This window comes from Oncorhynchus nerka, linkage group LG27 (genome assembly GCF_034236695.1).
Source record: "Oncorhynchus nerka isolate Pitt River linkage group LG27, Oner_Uvic_2.0, whole genome shotgun sequence".
Taxonomy (NCBI): Eukaryota; Metazoa; Chordata; class Actinopteri; order Salmoniformes; family Salmonidae; genus Oncorhynchus; species Oncorhynchus nerka.
Genome location: NC_088422.1, coordinates 92,886,502 through 92,904,464, shown reverse-complemented (window position 1 = coordinate 92,904,464; position 17,963 = coordinate 92,886,502). Strand labels below are relative to the sequence as shown.

The window sequence follows — 17,963 nt, the reverse complement described above, 5'->3', positions numbered from 1 at the left end:
GTATAATACATTTTGACCTCACTTTCACCCCATAGAATGTCCTTGCTTAGGACCATTTAAAAAATAATAATAACGCAATTCTGACGCCCTTTCTCCCTGTACAATATGATCACTATGTTTTTCTCATAACAAAAGCAATACTGACCTACCAACCTCCCTCTGTAGACTGGGCTGTTCAAGCTGTACCATGAGGAGTTCTTTATCCGGCCATTGGAGCGGTCTAGTGATGAGTTGACGGCACCACAAGTCCACATTATCTACAAGCGCCACACCTCCCCCACCCAAAGCCAGTTGGTACAGCCCATCTCTGGAGACCATACCACCAACGGTACCTGTGGGGTCAAAGGTGAAGCCTCCTGTCGTGACCTGGCATCACACACTCCATTATAGAGGCCTTAGAGGATGTGACTGTTCCAATACTTTAAAGATGCAGCTTTCCTTCCCTTCCTTGAACTAATCACCAATCTCACAAGGTCGGATTGGACAAAACAAAGATCCCACTTCTGACAACAACTGATTTTACATGTCAGATCCAACCAAACCCATCCAGATGGTGCCAGATCAGTCATGCTTTAGGGAAGGGAGGATGCATTTTCTAAGTATTGAAACAGGGCCGATCCACTGAGAGATCCCTATCCCAACCTGGATCTATCACACATACACATACAGTACACACACACACTGAATTCCACTCTCTAGAGGTGGAGGAAGACGGCCTAGGAACAGTTGGGCTGGTAATGGGGCCTGTTTGAAATACCAGGAGCCTTAATTAAGCCCTGAAACACATTGCCGGATGAAATATCAGAGAGGCAGTATTATGCAAGAGAGATATGTAAATATACCATTAGGAATTCATTGCAGGCCCCGGGACTTGAACTATTTTGAAAATAACTCTTTCGAACTCACTTGAACGTGCACTTCACTGGAGTCTTGGTTGACTTCACCCACAGGGAATAGGTCAAGAGAATTGTTGGAATATCCTGCAGATGGCTGGGGATGCTAGAGAGAACCAGGGAAGATCATCTGTTTTACCAGGCATTTTAGGAGGGAAAGAAAACCTCTTCCACTAGACTGGAAAGTTCTGTCTCAAGCATCAAATCCCCACTTCCTCTCTCACAGGGTTCAGCGTGCGTAACGCTCACTTCAATTCCCTCAAGACATTTAGAAAAGACTGAATTGTCTCTGTTGTATGTTTCTTTATAGAGTACATGTTATGTTCAACACAATGCATCAGTGTGTACTGTATAGGGTTCTAACGCTGTTGCCACTTAGCTGACTCTTCATACATATGATGTACAGTTTTGGATAAATTCACTATTGACTATAGTTGGTGTAACTGACCTGATCAAACACATAACATGTTTTACATAAACATCCCTTACTAATATATGGTGTATCGAAGTTCAAACCAATCAAGGATAACAAAAAAAAGTCTGACTTATTCCATGCTATTTTTAAACACAATACTAAAGCTACAACTCTACAACCACAATATTTGTCATGGCTCCGCCCTCAGATCCCGCTGCGGCGTTGGAGCGTGTTGAGAGGCAACGGGAGCGCTGGGAGAGACGCCAGCGGAGGAAGAGGAGGATACGCCAGCGTTCCATCAGCAGGGAGAAGTGGGTGGAAACGCTGGTGGTGGCCGATTCCAAGATGGTGGAGTACCACGGCACCAAGGGCGTGGAGAGCTATGTACTGGCTGTCATGAACATCGTAAGTGTCTGCTAGCCGTCTGTACTGGCTGTCATGAACATCGTAAGTGTCTGCTAGCCGTCTGTACTGGCTGTCATGAACATCGTTAGTGTCTGCTAGCCGTCTGTACTGGCTGTCATGAACATCGTAAGTGTCTGCTAGCCGTCTGTACTGGCTGTCATGAACATCGTTAGTGTCTGCTAGCCGTCTGTACTGACTGTCGTGAACATCGTACGTATCTGCTAGCCGTCTGTACTGACTGTCATGAACATCGTACGTATCTGCTAGCCGTCTGTACTGGCTGTCATGAACATCGTAAGTGTCTGCTAGCTGTCTGTACTGACTGTCATGAACATCGTTAGTGTCTGCTAGCCGTCTGTACTGACTGTCATGAACATCGTAAGTGTCTGCTAGCCGTCTGTACTGACTGTCATGAACATCGTAAGTGTCTGCTAGCCGTCTGTACTGGCTGTCATGAACATCGTTAGTGTCTGCTAGCCGTCTGTACTGGCTGTCATGAACATCGTTAGTGTCTGCTAGCCGTCTGTACTGACTGTCATGAACATCGTAAGTGTCTGCTAGCCGTCTGTACTGGCTGTCATGAACATCGTAAGTGTCTGCTAGCCGTGTCTGTCATGAACCGCCGTCTGTACTGGCTGTCATGAACATCGTAAGTGTCTGCTAGCCGTCTGTACTGACTGTCATGAACATCGTTAGTGTCTGCTAGCCGTCTGTACTGATGAACATCGTCATCTGCTACATGACTGTCATGAACATCGTGTCTGCTAGCCGTCTGTACTGACTGTCATGAACATCGTTAGTGTCTGCTAGCCGTCTGTACTGACTGTCATGAACATCGTAAGTGTCTGCTAGCCGTCTGTACTGACTGTCATGAACATCGTAAGTGTCTGCTAGCCGTCTGTACTGGCTGTCATGAACATCGTAAGTGTCTGCTAGCCGTCTGTACTGGCTGTCATGGACATTGTAAGTGTCTGCTAGCCTTCTGTACTGGCTGTCATGAACATTGTTAGTGTCTGCTAGCCGTCTGTACTGGCTGTCATGAACATCGTACGTATCTGCTAGCCGTCTGTACTGGCTGTCATGAACATCGTAAGTGTCTGCTAGCCGTCTGTACTGACTGTCATGAACATCGTTAGTGTCTGCTAGCCGTCTGTACTGGCTGTCATGAACATCGTAAGTGTCTGCTAGCCGTCTGTACCGACTGTCATGAACATCGTAAGTGTCTGCTAGCCGTCTGTACTGACTGTCATGAACATCGTGTCTGCAGGCCCTCTCTGTCTCACTGGGTTTTCTTTTGGTAAGGTGTCAGCAACACCAAAGTTGTGGGTTTGATTCCCACTATTACCAAATATGGGCTAGTGTGCTGGGTGTCAGATGGAAGTAGCCTTTGGTCGGCTGAAATGAACTTTTTTTTATTTCCAGTGCAAACTTCTTGACCCTACTCTAAATCCATCCCAGTAACTTTCTTATAGTTCTAGGGAACTAGGTTTCAAATAACTTGATTTACACATTAGCTTCTTTGCTTAGGTAGGCTGCAGCCTTGACAGTAATTCTGTTGTAGGCGATGTTATGTAACATCCATGTCAACAACAACATCCAAAACATCCCACCTTGGCTGGCTCAATACCTATGCTAGATGCTTCCATGTGTTTCACCCTCATCTCTGTTCTGTTAGTAGTGTGACATGTTTGGATTTATCATTCCTTCCCCATGTCCTGTAGCCCTCATCCATCTCTTATCGCTCCTTCCCCATGTCCTGTAGCCCTCATCCCTCTCTTATCGCTCCTTCCCCATGTCCTGTAGCCCTCATCCCTCTTTAATCATTCCTTCCCCATGTCCTGTAGCCCTCATCCCTCTCTTATCACTCCTTCCCCATGTCCTGTAGCCCTCATCCCTCTTTAATCACTCCTTCCCCATGTCCTGTAGCCCTCATCCCTCTTTAATCATTCCTTCCCCATGTCCTGTAGCCCTCATCCCTCTCTTATCACTCCTTCCCCATGTCCTGTAGCCCTCATCCCTCTTTAATCACTCCGTCCCCATGTCCTGTAGCCCTCATCCCTCTCTTATCACTCCTTCCCCATGTCTTGTAGCCCTCATCCCTCTCTTATCACTCCTTCCCCATGTCCTGTAGCCCTCATCCCTCATCCTCTTCTGTCCTTAGCCACTCCTTCCCCATGTCCTGTAGCCCTCATCCCTCTCTTTTACTCCTTCCCCATGTCACTCCTTCCCCATGTCCTGTAGCCCTCATCCCTCTCTTATCACTCCTTCCCCATGTCCTGTAGCCCTCATCCCTCTTTTATCACTCCTTCCCCATGTCCTGTAGCCCTCATCCCTCTCTTTTGTCACTCCTTCCCCATGTCCTGTAGCCCTCATCCCTCTCTTATTACTCCTTCCCCATGTCCTGTAGCCCTCATCCCTCTCTTATCACTCCTTCCCCATGTCCTGTAGCCCTCATCCCTCTCTTATCACTTCTTCCCCATGTCCTGTAGCCCTCATCCCTCTCTTTTGTCACTCCTTCCCCATGTCCTGTAGCCCTCATCCCTCTCTTATCACTCCTTCCCCATGTCCTGTAGCCCTCATCCCTCTTTATGCACTCCTTCCCCATGTCCTGTAGCCCTCATCCCTCTCTTATCGCTCCTTCCCCATGTCCTGTAGCCCTCATCCCTCTTTATGCACTCCTTCCCCATGTCCTGTAGCCCTCATCCCTCTCTTATCGCTCCTTCCCCATGTCCTGTAGCCCTCATCCCTCTCTTATTACTCCTTCCCCATGTCCTGTAGCCCTCATCCCTCTCTTATCACTCCTTCCCCATGTCCTGTAGCCCTCCCCTCTTCCCCATGTCCTGTAGCCCTCATCCCTCTCTTTTGTCACTCCTTCCCCATGTCAGCTCCCCTTCCCCATGTCCTGTAGCCCTCATCCCTCTCTTTTATCACTCCTTCCCCATGTCCTGTAGCCCTCATCCCTCTCTTTTATCACTCCTTCCCCATGTCCTGTAGCCCTCATCCCTCTCTTTTGTCACTCCTTCCCCATGTCCTGTAGCCCTCATCCCTCTCTTATCACTCCTTCCCCATGTCCTGTAGCCCTCATCCTTCTCTTTTATCACTCCTTCCCCATGTCCTGTAGCCCTCATCCCTCATTTATTTATATATTTTTTCATTTTCCAAATGACTACAACTTCCTGTGCACTGACCCTTGTGTTTTTAGCACTTCCTGGACGGAGGCCAGACCAAGTCATCTGACCTCGTCCTCGCTCTATTGCCGTTGAGCGCATTAGGCAACTTTTTTCCAAAACACAGTAACTGTTGGGTCCGGCTGCAGCTGTCAAGGAGGGCTAGCACAGGACGGTGTATCAATAACAGAGAGCTCCCTTGGCTTCACCGGATCCAATGGACAATAAGAAGAAGAGGAAACACACATTATCCTCCACATCCTCTCAGGTGTCTTGTTTTCAGCCCTGCAAACCTCCGCTTTGAGCTCCACAGCCTCCTGTTATTGTGTCAAGGGAGACTGTAGTGATCATACAGTGAGTGAAGCGCACTTCCACGGTAACGGAATTACACTGAGACTCCGACTTTTCACTTTTTAAATATATACCAAACAAAAACCATTTGATTTTCAAAGTAAAAAAACAACTCTATGCTGCACAACTACTTTTAACCATTTCCACTGAACATTTTACAAAAACACATTGCCAGTCCTTGTGCTTAGAGTTCTATGGTTTGTTAAACTTTGAAATCAATGGTTTTTGTTTAGTATACAGTCGTGGCCAAAACTTTTTGATACAAATATTAATTTTCACAAAGTCTGCTGCCTCAGTATGTATGATGGCAATTTGCATATACTCCAGAATGTTATGAAAAGTGATCAGATGAATTGCAATTAATTTCAAAGTCCCTCTTTGCCATGCAAATGAACTGAATCCCCCCAAAAACATTTCCACTGCATTTCAGCCCTACCACAAAAAGACCAGCTGACATCATGTCAGTGATTCTCTCGTTAACACAGGTGTGAGTGTTGACGAGGACATGGCTGGAGATCACTCTGTCATGCTGATTGAGTTCGAATAACAGACTGGAAGCCTCAAAAGGAGGGTGGTGCTTGGAATCATTGTTCTTCCTCTGTCAGCCAATGGTGCCTGCAAGGAAACACGTGCCGTCATCATTGCTTTGCACAAAAAGGGCTTCACAGGCAAAGATATTGCTGCCAGTAAGATTGCAATCAACCATTCAGAGCTTGCTCAAGAATGGCAGAAGGCAGGTGTGAGTGCATCTGCACGCACAGTGAGGGGAAGACTTTTGGAGGATGGCCTGGTGTCAAGAAGGGCAGCAAAGAAGCCACTTCTCTCCAGGAAAAACATCAGGGACAGACTGATATTCTGCAAAGGGAACAGGGATTGGACTGCTGAGGACTGGGGTAAAGTCATTTTCTCTGATGAATCCCCTTTACGATTGTTTGCGGCATCTGGAAAAAAGCTTGTCTGGAGAAGACAAGGTGAGCGCTACCATCAGTCCTGTGTCATGCCAACAGTAAAGCATCCTGAGACCATTCATGTGTGGGGTTTGCTTCTCAGCCAAGGGAGTGGGCTCACTCACAATTTTGCCTAAGAACACAGCCATGAATAAAGAATGGTACCAACACATCCTCTGAGAGCAACTTCTCCCAAACATCCAGGAACAGTTTGGTGATGAACAATGCCTTTTCCAGCATGATGGAGCACCTTGCCATAAGGCAAAAGTGATAACTAAGTGGCTCGGGGAGCAAAACCGATATTTGGGTCCATGGCCAGGAAACTCCCCAGACCTTAATCCCATTGAGAACTTGTGGTCAATCCTCAAGTGGTGGGTGGACAAACAAAAACCAACAAATTCTGACAAACTCCAAGCATTGATTATGTAAGAATGGGCTGCCATCAGTCAGGATGTGGCCCAGAATTTAATTGACAGCATGCCAGGGCGGATTGCAGAGGTCTTGAAAAAGAAGGGTCAACACTGCAAATAGCAGCACAATGTCTTCAACATCTTCAAATAATATTTTTGCAGGAATCTCCTTGCGAATGATTTTGCCGAAGATTGTATCACCGCCGGGCTGGGCAACCTGAGCTTTTGCTATCTCATCCGCAAATAAGCCTTTGACACTTATGAAATACTTGTAAGGATACTTCAGTGTTCCATAGTAACATCTGACAAAGATATCTAAAGACACTGAAGCAACAAACGTTGTGGAAATTAATATTTGTCATTCTCAAAACTTTTGTCCACAACTGTACATTTTAAAGTGAAAAATCAGAGTTTCCTAATTCTGTTACCATGGAATTGCCCTGAAGCAAAACAAACAGAGATGTCATCATCTTCCTCGGGAGATGCAGGAGCTTTCCATTGTCTAAGTGTGTTGACTAGACTAGTGTGAGGACGGCCATGTTGAAACTCATTAAAAGGGTGAAGAAAGATGGTATTTCGACAGCTCTCACGTGATACTGTCCGTCTGTCTTTCTGTGGGATGCTGTCCTCAACCTACATTGACATGCAGGATGACAGAGTATTTAAATATTCCCAAAAATGCTAATAGTGTTTTGGGTGAAATGAAATGCAGCTAGTGAGAGAGCAATGTGTCTCGATGATGATCTAAACTATGGGTCTTTTTATTCTCGGCATTACAACGACATATACATTGGTGGTGTGCAGTTTCACTTCAAAACGCCTTTCATGTTGGGAACAGTTTGGACCGTACCTAGTATGATAGACCAGTTGTTTCAGTTGGGTACATGGCAGCAGGCACAATGCCTATTTGAGTTCCAGTGCAGTGCTATTTGTTCAGCTATGCGTTTCATCTCTTTTATACTGAAGGCTTTCCCTGCCTTCGGCAGTGGAGCAAGTACTGGGACTCGGGGACAAATAGCATTTATGATGAAAGAGTCCCTTCATACATTGTGCTGGTGATATGCTGTCTGCAATGTCACTATGACGAAGCCCTGCCTGCAGAGTTAGAAGTTGGTTTGACACCAACAAGGGACGGTCATGGATTCCAATGTGACCAATGTCAGGATCATTTTTGAAAAAACGTTCACACAAAGTCAAAGTAAACATTTATAAAAATGTACGTTCATATTGTTTCCACGGAGGGGATCCCGATTTGACCAATGTCAGGGGAATTTTTCAAATCCCTGAAACTCAGTTCATAATATCAGCTCAGCTCAAAAGTCCCAATATTATTCAATACCCACATAAGGTTGCGGTTTGGTGTGGCTTTGTAAAGTTCACTGGACCATCTTTTGGTCCTAAATCAGACGATGTCGGCCTATAATTTGATACGTTTGACCACCACTGTAAGTATTGGTAATGACTCATTTTCTCAAGCGTAAAATCCAAAAGCTTTGGTCCATGACCACAATGCATCACTCTGACTAATGATGACTCAATGGAGAAGGTAAATATTACTCAGTGTTGTTGTGAACAGATCAGAACACATCCAAACACATTAAAAACCTTTATATAGAGCACACATCTATGTTGTAAAGGACATACTAAGGCATTATACACTGCTTTATTTTAGGGCTGTTCCTGGAGAGCTACTGTCCTGTAGGTTTTCACTCCAACCCTGTTCCTGGAGAGCTACTGTCCTGTAGGTTTTCACTCCAACCCTGTTCCTGGAGAGCTACTGTCCTGTAGGTTTCCACTCCAACCCTGTTCCTGGAGAGCTACTGTCCTGTAGGTTTTCACTCCAACCCTGTTCCTGGAGAGCTACTGTCCTGTAGGTTTTCACTCCAACCCTGTTCCTGGAGAGCTACTGTCCTGTAGGTTTTCACTCCAACCCCGTTCCTGGAGAGCTACTGTCCTGTAGGTTTTCACTCCAACCCCGTTCCTGGAGAGCTACTGTCCTGTAGGTTTTCACTCCAACCCTGTTCCTGGAGAGCTACTGTCCTGTAGGTTTTCACTCCAACCCTGTTCCTGGAGAGCAACTGTCCTGTAGGTTTTCCCTCCAACCCTGTTCCTGGAGAGCTACTGTCCTGTAAACCCTGTTCCTGGAGAGCTACTGTCCTGTAGGTTTTCACTCCAACCCTGTTCCTGGAGAGCTACTGTCCTGTAGGTTTTCACTCCAACCCTGTTCCTGGAGAGCTACTGTCCTGTAGGTTTTCACTCCAACCCTGTTCCTGGAGAGCTACTGTCCTGTAGGTTTTCACTCCAACCCTGTTCCTGGAGAGCTACTGTCCTGTAGGTTTTCACTCCAACCCTGTTCCTGGAGAGCTACTGTCCTGTAGGTTTTCACTCCAACCCTGTATCTGGAGAGCTACTGTCCTGTAGGTTTTCACTCCAACCCTGTTCCTGGAGAGCTACTGTCCTGTAGGTTTTCACTCCAACCCTGTATCTGGAGAGCTACTGTCCTGTAGGTTTTCACTCCAACCCTGTTCCTGGAGAGCTACCCTCCTGTAGGTTTTCAGCCCCAACTTAAACCAGTCTACTGCACCTGATTATAATAATTACCTGGTTGATTAGCTGAATCCGGTTAGTTACAGCTGCGGTTGGAGTGAAAACCTACAGGAGGGTAGCTCTCCAGGAACAGGGTTGGAGTGAAAACCTACAGGAGGGTAGCTCTCCAGGAACAGGGTTGGAGTGAAAACCTACAGGAGGGTAGCTCTCCAGGAACAGGGTTGGAGTGAAAACCTACAGGAGGGTAGCTCTCCAGGAACAGGGTTGGAGTGAAAACCTACAGGAGGGTAGCTCTCCAGGAACAGGGTTGGAGTGAAAACCTACAGGAGGGTAGCTCTCCAGGAATAGGGTTGGAGTGAAAACCTACAGGAGGGTAGCTCTCCAGGAATAGGGTTGGAGTGAAAACCTACAGGACAGTAGCTCTCCAGGAACAGGGTTGGAGTGAAAACCTACAGGAGGGTAGCTCTCCAGGAACAGGGTTGGAGTGAAAACCTACAGGAGGGTAGCTCTCCAGGAACAGGGTTGGAGTGAACCTACAGGAGGGTAGCTCTCCAGGAATAGGGTTGGAGTGAACCTACAGGAGGGTATCTCTCCAGGAATAGGGTTGGAGTGAACCTACAGGAGGGTAGCTCTCCAGGAACAGGGTTGGAGTGAAAACCTACAGGAGGGTAGCTCTCCAGGAACAGGGTTGGAGTGAAAACCTACAGGAGGGTATCTCTCCAGGAATAGGGTTGGAGTGAACCTACAGGCGGGTATCTCTCCAGGAATAGGGTTGGAGTGAAAACCTACAGGAGGGTATCTCTCCAGGAATAGGGTTGGAGTGAAAACCTACAGGAGGGTATCTCTCCAGGAACAGGGTTGGCTAGCCCTGCTTTATGTCTATGTCATTACAATGTGTGGCGCTTGTTCAAGGTTCATCAGTTCCTATGCTGCAGTGTGAGACACCACCTTACTGGATAGGTCTAGCTTTGACGGCTACAAGTGGTTGTCTACCAACAGCTTCAAAATGATCCACACAATTCATTAGATGGATTACTTCAAGACAAGCCGTCCTTAACGCGTCTATTTTGAACGTCTGCTTCTTTCCGTCAGATGGGTCCGCTATTTTATCACACAGTCAGAACAGGAAAGGTGTCAGCATTGGGTCCTTGACTTCTAAATATAACGAGGACTAAGTAACCCTGAAAGAGTTAGGGCTGATTTAAACCAGTCTTAACGTATAAGTAACCCTGAAAGAGTTAGGGCTGATTTAAACCAGTCTTAAAGTATAAGTAACCCTGGAAGAGTTGGGGCTGATTTAAACCAGTCTTAAAGTACAAGTAACCCTGAAAGAGTTAGGGCTGATTTAAACCAGTCTTAAAGTATAAGTAACCCTGGAAGAGTTAGGGCTGATTTAAACCAGTCTTAAAGTATAAGTAACCCTGGAAGAGTTAGGGCTGATTTAAACCAGTCTTAAAGTATAAGTAACCCTGAAAGAGTTAGGGCTGATTTAAACCAGTCTTAAAGTATAAGTAACCCTGGAAGAGTTAGGGCTGATTTAAACCAGTCTTAAAGTATAAGTAACCCTGAAAGAGTTGGGGCTGATTTAAACCAGTCTTAAAGTATAAGTAACCCTGAAAGAGTTAGGGCTGATTTAAACCAGTCTTAAAGTATAAGTAAACCTGAAAGAGTTAGGGCTGATTTAAACCAGTCTTAAAGTATAAGTAACCCTGGAAGAGTTAGGGCTGATTTAAACCAGTCTTAATGTATAAGTAACCCTGAAAGAGTTGGGGCTGATTTAAACCAGTCTTAATGTATAAGTAACCCTGAAAGAGTTGGGGCTGATTTAAACCAGTCTTAATGTATAAGTAACCCTGGAAGAGTTGGGGCTGATTTAAACCAGTCTTAATGTATAAGTAACCCTGAAAGAGTTAGGGCTGATTTAAACCAGTCTTAATGTATAAGTAACCCTGGAAGAGTTGGGGCTGATTTAAACCAGTCTTAATGTATAAGTAACCCTGAAAGAAGAGTTTAAACCAGTCTTAATGTATAAGCTGAAGAGTTTAAAACCAGTCTTAATGTATAAGTAACCCTGAAAGAGTTGGGGCTGATTTAAACCAGTCTTAATGTATAAGTATAAGTAATTTAAACCAGTCTTAAAGTATAAGTAACCCTGGAAGAGTTGGGGCTGATTTAAACCAGTCTTAAAGTATAAGTAACCCTGAAAGAGTTGGGGCTGATTAAACCAGTCTAAATGCATTACCCAGCACTTGGCTCAAACACATTATTAGTCTGATGCCGTCTGCCTCCCTCCTCCTGGAGAAGGGAAACAGTTCTTAGTGAAAATGAGCTCTCACTTTCTATTTAACCAGGCACCCTAGCACCCGTTCAGTGAGCCTCCTGAGCCCCTACTTAATGTAGGACTAGAAACATAAAGCCAGCGTGTGTGTGTGTATTACAATGTGACCTTAAAACTGAGGTGTGTGTGTGGGCGGCTGCCTCCAAGATGTTGCTAATCAGCCCGGGTGAAAGCTGCTGCTGCTACTGCAGTGGTTGTTTGTTGGTACCAGAGAATCAAAGGAACCCTTAATTCACTACAACAGCTTGAGAGATAAGAGGGAGCAAGGGATGGATGAAAGGAATGAGGAGAGGGAGGGAAGGAGTGTGTGTGTAGAGCTTTTCCAAATACCTAAAGGAAAAGAAGTATCATACCCTCCTGAACGAGGTAATTGTGTAGTTCAGATAACCTGGCCATCTGTCTCCTAAACCTCATCTGGAAAGATGGAACATGTTAATACTGTAATCTGCAGAAGTGAGACCCGTGGATGTTGTTTTCTGCATCACATTGTTGCTTTGGAGAAATGTGAGCAGGGAACAAAGTTTTTTTACATTTATTTTAAATCTTTAAAAAAAAAAAAAAATTACCCCCTTTTTTCTCCCCAATTTCGTGGTATCCAATTGTTTTAGTAGCTACTATCTTGTCTCATCGCTACAACTCCCGTACGGGCTCGGGAGAGACGAAGGTTGAAAGTCATGCGTCCACAGGAGTCGTTGGTGCTCGATGAGACAAGGACATCCCTACCGACATCCCATCCCTTCCTAACCCGGACGACGCTGGGCCAATTGTGCGTCGCCCCACGGACCTCCTGGTCGGTTACGACAGAGCCTCGGCGCGAACCCAGAGTCTCTGGTGGCACAGCTAGCGCTGCAGTACAGCGCCCTTAACCACTGCGCCACCCGGGAGGCAGGGAACAGAAACTTGACCAAAGTTATCAATCATTCTTTTGTGTTTCTGAAGGGATTTTCCAGACAGACTCATGTATAACTAATCATCACTGTCTGCCTTGCCTTGCCAGTGTCGTAGGAAACATTCCTCAGTAGACAAGACAGTTATTTATAATTATTGTGATATACCTCATATGAACATATGAACTGTATACCACACGTGGTCTCAATGAAAGACAAGACAACATAATGGTACTGGATTGCCAATTTGTTGAGAAGGACAGGTTTTTGGCCCAACCCACTGAGTCTAAATCATGTCCATTCTGTTTCAGGTGTCGGGGTTGTTTCATGATGCCAGCATTGGAAACCCTATCAACATCGTAGTGGTTCGTCTGATCCTGCTGGAGAAGGAAGAGGTAAGAGAACCACAGCTCCGGCCTGCACGTTACAAAACACCATTAGCAAACCACTGTCATTGGAGCTCCGTTTTAAAGACACATTTACTGAATCAGTGTTGAAAGACTTACAAAGGGTTCATTTGTGGCATAAAATGACTGCCAGATCTTAATGACAATGATCATTAATCTTATCCTAAAACAAAACTGTCAGACTGACCACAGCAAGATATTTTAATTCGATTTTAGCCATATAAAACACAACAACAAAAAAGGTAACACAAAAATAGCTAATAATGAATTGATCACAAATCCTAACACCAGTAGGCTGCAATAACAGATTCAAGTGGCTTGAGTCCCAGTGTCATACGAGGAAATGGAATATGTGACGCACATTGTAAAGATGTCGCAAAGTTACGTTTCTTTTGATGGCGTCGAGATTCCACTCTTGTTAAAACTAGTGTATGATCATGCATTGTCGCTTGAAACTAAGCAGTTATGCTCTTGGTAATTGGTCTAAACTAGTTCCAATGTCATTTTCCGTAAACAATAAAATAATATTATTAGTTTGTGTAATGATCTGAGGAAGTTCTGACTGCAGGCGATGACCGACTCCGTATGAGAGAGATTGAGACGGGGAGAGAGAAATGGAGAAATAGAGAACAAGAGAGAGCGAGAGCCAGTACATAGCTACCTGCCTTTCTGTTTATTCAACTGTGAAGCAGTGTCTATTTCACTGTCCATCTTTGTAATGTGGTTCCATAATATCCTAGTCTTGGGGGAAAGGATTGTCTATTGCACTGCAACATTCTAGAGATTTACTTTGTTGGTGGAGGGATGATAACAGAGAAGCTCATTAGCGAGAGAAGGAAAGCGAGAGCGAGAGAGTGAGAGATGGATAACGCTAGCCCCATCTGACTACTGTCTCTATCCTCTTCCCCCTCCAGCCTTGTCATCATCATCATAGCCAAGGCCTCAGTTACATCCTTCAGCCTTGTCATCATCACAGCCAGTTCTTCAGATACATCCTTCAAACAGCATTTTACATCAGAACACCACTGGCTCCCAGTGTAGGAAGTATAGGCCCCTACACCCTTCCCACAATGTGTTAGGAAGTGTAATGTGCTGAAACAAATCTCTCTGAAGTCGTGGTTACTGGCTAATGGGAATGATGTAGTCTGAGAAAGGGCATGTAGGGTAAGTTTCCTAACCATTCCCTATTCAAATCGTCTGGAACTGCTCTATAGGTCTCTGTTTCATGTCTATATTTTGAAAGAGGAATTGGCCTGATCAACTCAAAAGTTTGTAGTAGAAAAAAGTATTTGGGAGCCGATTTCAAAAGGCATACATTTGAAAAAAGGAAGAACCTGTTTTCTTTTAATTTTTAATGTATTTATTTAGCAGGTCAGAGGTCAGAGCAAAGCGGAGGCATTTAGGCAAAGCCTTTGTCTAAAGCTGACTAAGCCTGTCACCGAAACACAGTCGTTTGCACTGACTTAAAAGAAAACAGGTTTTTCCTTTTTTCAAATATTCCACTGACACTGTAGTGTCTATACGTTGACACACAACCATATAGTTTAGGCTCACCTCTCCTATGGGTCAACTACTAGACTGTCGATGTTTACATCCCTGCAGAGTAAAGTCTGTGGTTGGCCATAATATGGTTCTTAATGGGTTGTCATGCTTGAAAGTGCACATTTGAACCTTGAATGCAGTTTTGACTCCTGAAGGTGAATCTAACTCTTCATCAAGAGCTAATAGCTCAAAGCTATGATAATATGGCCAATTGTATTACTTTCTAGAATGGCTGTCTAGTAGAAACAGCAACATTGTTTAAATGCCTCTAAAGCAGTGATGTTGGGGTAAAACAAAATTGGTGGGAAAACTCTGGTTGTAATGCTTCCTATTCTTTCAATGCTTTTTCCCACAAAAGGTGTGTAACCTGTGTTTACTTGACTACTGCTCTACAGGGACCAGATAAAGGTCTCACAACCAGAGAACCAGTTTACAACCAGGAAATGATGTCATTATGACATCAGATGCCATAAGCTACACAGCTTTGGGAAACCTCACCCCTGTTCATGAAGGTATCTGATGTTTCATTGTCTAACGTAACGATGACATCCCTGTGGTTGGCAGGAAGACCTGAAGATCACCCACCACGCTGACAACAGCCTGAGCAGCTTCTGTAAGTGGCAGAAACGGCTTAACGTGAAGGGAGAAGAACACGCGGTCCATCACGACGTGGCCGTCCTTCTCACCAGGTAATCCACTCCCACCAAGGCTGAATTCCATTTGCGGTCTCTAGGGGAGAGGATGTATACTGAGCAAAAATATAAAGGCAATATGCAACTATTTCAAAGATTTTACTGAGTTACAGTTCATATAAGAAAATCAGTCAATTGACATCTGTGGCATTTTGTTGTGTGACAAAACTGCATATTTTAGTGGCTTTTTATTGTCCCCAGCACAAGGTGCACCTGTGTAATGGTCATGCTGTTTAATCATCTTCTGATACGCCACACCTGTCAGATGGATAGATTATCTTGGTAAAGGAGAAATTCTCATTGACAAGGATGTAAACAAATTTGTGCCCAATCATTTTAGATAAATAAGCTTTTTGTGTGCATGGAACATTTCTGAGATATTTTATTTCAGCTCATGAAACACGGTGCCAACACTTTATATGTTGCGTTTATATTTTTTGTTCAGTATACTTTCCTCTCCTTAGTTGTGCTTTCTGAATAGTAGTACCTTTTGGTGCCGTCCTCGAAGCTGAAGGAAGTGGTCCTCCTCGCAAGCATTTGTCCTATTTTATTTATCTCGAAACGCCCAAAATGTATTTCTCCTCACCATTCAGTCATGGAGGACAGTCCTTTTAACACGATGAATGGAATGAATGTGAGACATCACATGTAGAACACCATACTGGAACAAAACAGCCTTGAGATCCTTTGCCTACCTTCCCCTCCCATTGATGGCCTGACTGTTATTCGCTGTAGTTTACCACCAGAAACTAATTGTATTGTCCCTTCTTAATTGAATAGACCTTTTTTTTCCTCCCTCGCGCCATCTCTTTGATGAGACCGCTTTCCACTCAAAGCCACTCATTAAACTACGAGTCTTTTGTTTGACAAACGAGTGCAATTAGAGGCTCCACCAGAACTTTAATTTGAGCAGCGCCAACAACAAGGATATTTCCAGAGATTTGGTGACATTCCCTGGACCTTTTTCAGAAGGTAGTTGGAGCTCCTGAGTTGTACTTTTCTCCAATTGTTTTAATTTAAGTAGCTTTTCCACAGAGACTCATCCCACCGGTCATGGTCTTAATAGATTCAGAACATTAAACACATGTCAAGAATAGGAAGTGATGATGTTAAAGGTCATTGTTGTGCTCCTTATGACAATGTTTCAGTCCTTCTCTCCCTCTGTCCTCTCCTTCTCTCCCTCTTTCCTCCTTTCCCTCTCCTTCCCTCATCCTCTCGCCTTCTCTCCCTCCCTCCTCCCTTTTCCTCTCCCTCCCTCCTCCCTTTTCCTCTCCCTCCCTCCTCCCTTTCCCTCTCCTTCCCTCCTCCTCTCGCCTTCTCTCCCTCTGTCCTCTCCTTCTCTCCCTCTTTCCTCCTTTCCCTCTCCTTCCCTCCTCCTCTCGCCTTCTCTCCCTCTGTCCTCTCCTTCTCTCCCTCTTTCCTCCTTTCCCTCTCCTTCCCTCCTCCTCTCGCCTTCTCTCCCTCTGTCCTCTCCTTCTCTCCCTCTTTCCTCCTTTCCCTCCTTCCCTCCTCCTCTCGCCTTCCTCTCTGTCCTCTCCTCTCTCCCTTTCCTCCTTTCCCTCTCCTTCCCTCCTCCTCTCGCCTTCTCTCCCTCTGTCCTCTCCTCTCCTCTTTCCTCCTTTCCCTCTCCTCCCTCCTCCTCTCGCCTTCTCTCCCTCTGTCCTCTCCTTCTCTCCCTCTTTCCTCCTTTCCCTCTCCTTCCCTCATCCTCTTGCCTTCTCTCCCTCCCTCCTCCCTTTTCCTCTCCCTCCCTCCTCCCTTTTCCTCTCCCTCCCTCCTCCCTTTTCCTCTCCCTCCCTCCTCCCTTTTCCTCTCCCTCCCTCCCCCCTCCCTCCCTCCTCTCCCTCTCCCTCCTCCCCTTTTCTCTCCCTCTCCTCAGAAAGGACATCTGTACGGCCATCAATAAGCCCTGTGAGACCCTGGGCCTGTCTCATGTGGCAGGAATGTGTCAGCCCCACCGCAGCTGCAGCATCAGTGAGGACACGGGCCTGCCGCTGGCCTTCACCGTCACCCACGAGCTCGGGCACAAGTAAGTGCATCGCATGTGCACATGGACACACACACGCACACACTCTCACTAACACCACACCTCATACATTTCTGTCACATGGTTGTATATTTTTTTTATTTCACCTTTATTTAAGCAGGTAGGCTAGTTGAGAACAAGTTCTCATTTACAACTGCGACCTGGCCAAGATAAAGCAAAGCAGTGTGACACAAACAACAACACAGAGTTACACATGGAATAAACAAACATACTAGTCAATAATACAATAGAGAAAGTCTATATACAGCATGTGTAAATGAGGTAGGATAAGTGGGGGTGAGGCAATAAATAGGCCATTGTGCCGAAATTATTACAGTATGGCAAATTAAACATTGGGGTGATAGATGTGCAGAAGATGAGTGTGCAAGTAGCAGTACTGTGGTGCAAAGGAGCAAAATAAATAAAAAATATGGTGATGAGGTAGTTGGATGGGCTATTTACAGATGGGCTATGTACAGGTACAGTGATCTGTGAGCTGCTCTGACAGCTGGTGCTTAAAGCTAGTGAGGGAGATATGAGTCTCCAGCTTCAGTGATTTTTGTAGTTCGTTCCAGTCACTGGCAGCAGAGAACTGTAAGGAAAGGCGGCCGAAGGTAGGAATTGGCTTTGGGGATGACCAGTGAAATATACCTGTTGGAGTGTGTGCTGCTATGGTGACCAGTGAGCTGAGATAAGGCTGGGCTTTACCTAGCAACGACTTATAGATGACCTGGAGCCAGTGGGTTTGGCGACTGATATAAAGCGAGGGCCAGCCAACGAGAGCATACAGGTCGCAGTGGAGGGTAGTAATAGGACTTTGGTGACAAAATGGATGTCACTGTGATAGACTGCATCCAATTTGCTGAGTAGAGTGTTGGAGGCTATTTTGTAAATGACATCGCCGAAGTCAAGGATCAGTAGGATAGTCAGTTTTAC

The 17,963-nt window shown here is 45.4% G+C and overlaps 1 protein-coding gene across 1 annotated transcript in view; it reads left to right on the top strand.

Moving 5' to 3' along the window:
* Positions 1 to 17,963, top strand: part of LOC115124005 (A disintegrin and metalloproteinase with thrombospondin motifs 7) — a 185,129-nt gene that overhangs the window by 14,765 nt on the left and 152,401 nt on the right. The window contains 5 exon segments of the mRNA XM_065011186.1: positions 166 to 346; positions 1,517 to 1,713; positions 12,672 to 12,755; positions 14,874 to 14,998; positions 16,881 to 17,030. Of these exon segments, the coding sequence (XP_064867258.1) occupies positions 166 to 346; positions 1,517 to 1,713; positions 12,672 to 12,755; positions 14,874 to 14,998; positions 16,881 to 17,030 (737 nt within the window).